This window comes from Asparagus officinalis, chromosome 10, assembly GCF_001876935.1.
Source record: "Asparagus officinalis chromosome 10, Aspof.V1, whole genome shotgun sequence".
Lineage (NCBI taxonomy): Eukaryota > Viridiplantae > Streptophyta > Magnoliopsida > Asparagales > Asparagaceae > Asparagus > Asparagus officinalis.
In genome coordinates this window covers 70257770-70258474 of record NC_033803.1, presented here as the reverse complement: position 1 = coordinate 70258474, position 705 = coordinate 70257770, and the positions used below count along the sequence as shown (strand labels likewise).

The 705-nt window shown below is 43.8% G+C and overlaps 1 protein-coding gene across 1 annotated transcript in view; it reads right to left on the bottom strand.

Annotated features, from left to right (window-relative positions):
• LOC109825352 (splicing factor SF3a60 homolog) overlaps positions 1-162 on the bottom strand; it is a 13287-nt gene extending 13125 nt beyond the window's left edge. The window contains 1 exon segment of the mRNA XM_020392200.1: positions 1-162. This exon segment is cut by the window's left edge and continues 91 nt beyond it. Coding sequence (XP_020247789.1) covers positions 1-59 — 59 coding nt within the window. The 5' untranslated portion in view covers positions 60-162.

Sequence of the window (705 nt, the reverse complement as noted above, 5' to 3'; positions counted from 1 at the left end):
TCCAGCCTCTCGACGTCCTCGTGTGAGGATCTGGTTACCTCGAGTAGAGTCGACGACATCGCCGGCGACGAGAGGGATTTTAGGGTTAGGGTTTTGCTGCAATGGGGGTATCCGGGGATTGCGCGGGTTTTAGGAGCGGATGGGATTGGAGTAGGCGCGGTGGCAAACGGGTCGGGTTGAGTCGCCATAGACCGACCCTTATATGCTTGACCGGCGTCAGGTCATCCGACCCGTTTACTAAACGGGTTACCCGTATGACCCATGTGACCCGTTTATCATTTTTACCCCGATCGGAGCTCTCACCCTCAGGACGTGTTTGGATTTCAATGGGGTTAAGGAAAGGGAAGTGAGTTCCCTTCCCCTTGGTTATACCCCAATTTAGAGGGCAACAAATTTTATACTATTAAAGTGTGAACTAAGCGGAACTAGGGTGAATAACTTCACCTTCTAAATGTTCCCAAACAAGATGAATGGTTCCCCTAACTTTCCTTCTCTCTTATTCCCCTCAATCCAAACAAGCTCTCAAACTCCCTGCCATGACGGTCGGTAGGACAATATTTAAATTAATAACTGTACGTTAAGTTTTATATTACTCTTATACGATTATTAATAAATGTGTGGATTTCTTTCTTGAAAACTATCCAAAAAATTTATAAGTTATTATGGACTCTATTTTTTTGTTTATGGAAGTATAAAAGTAATATA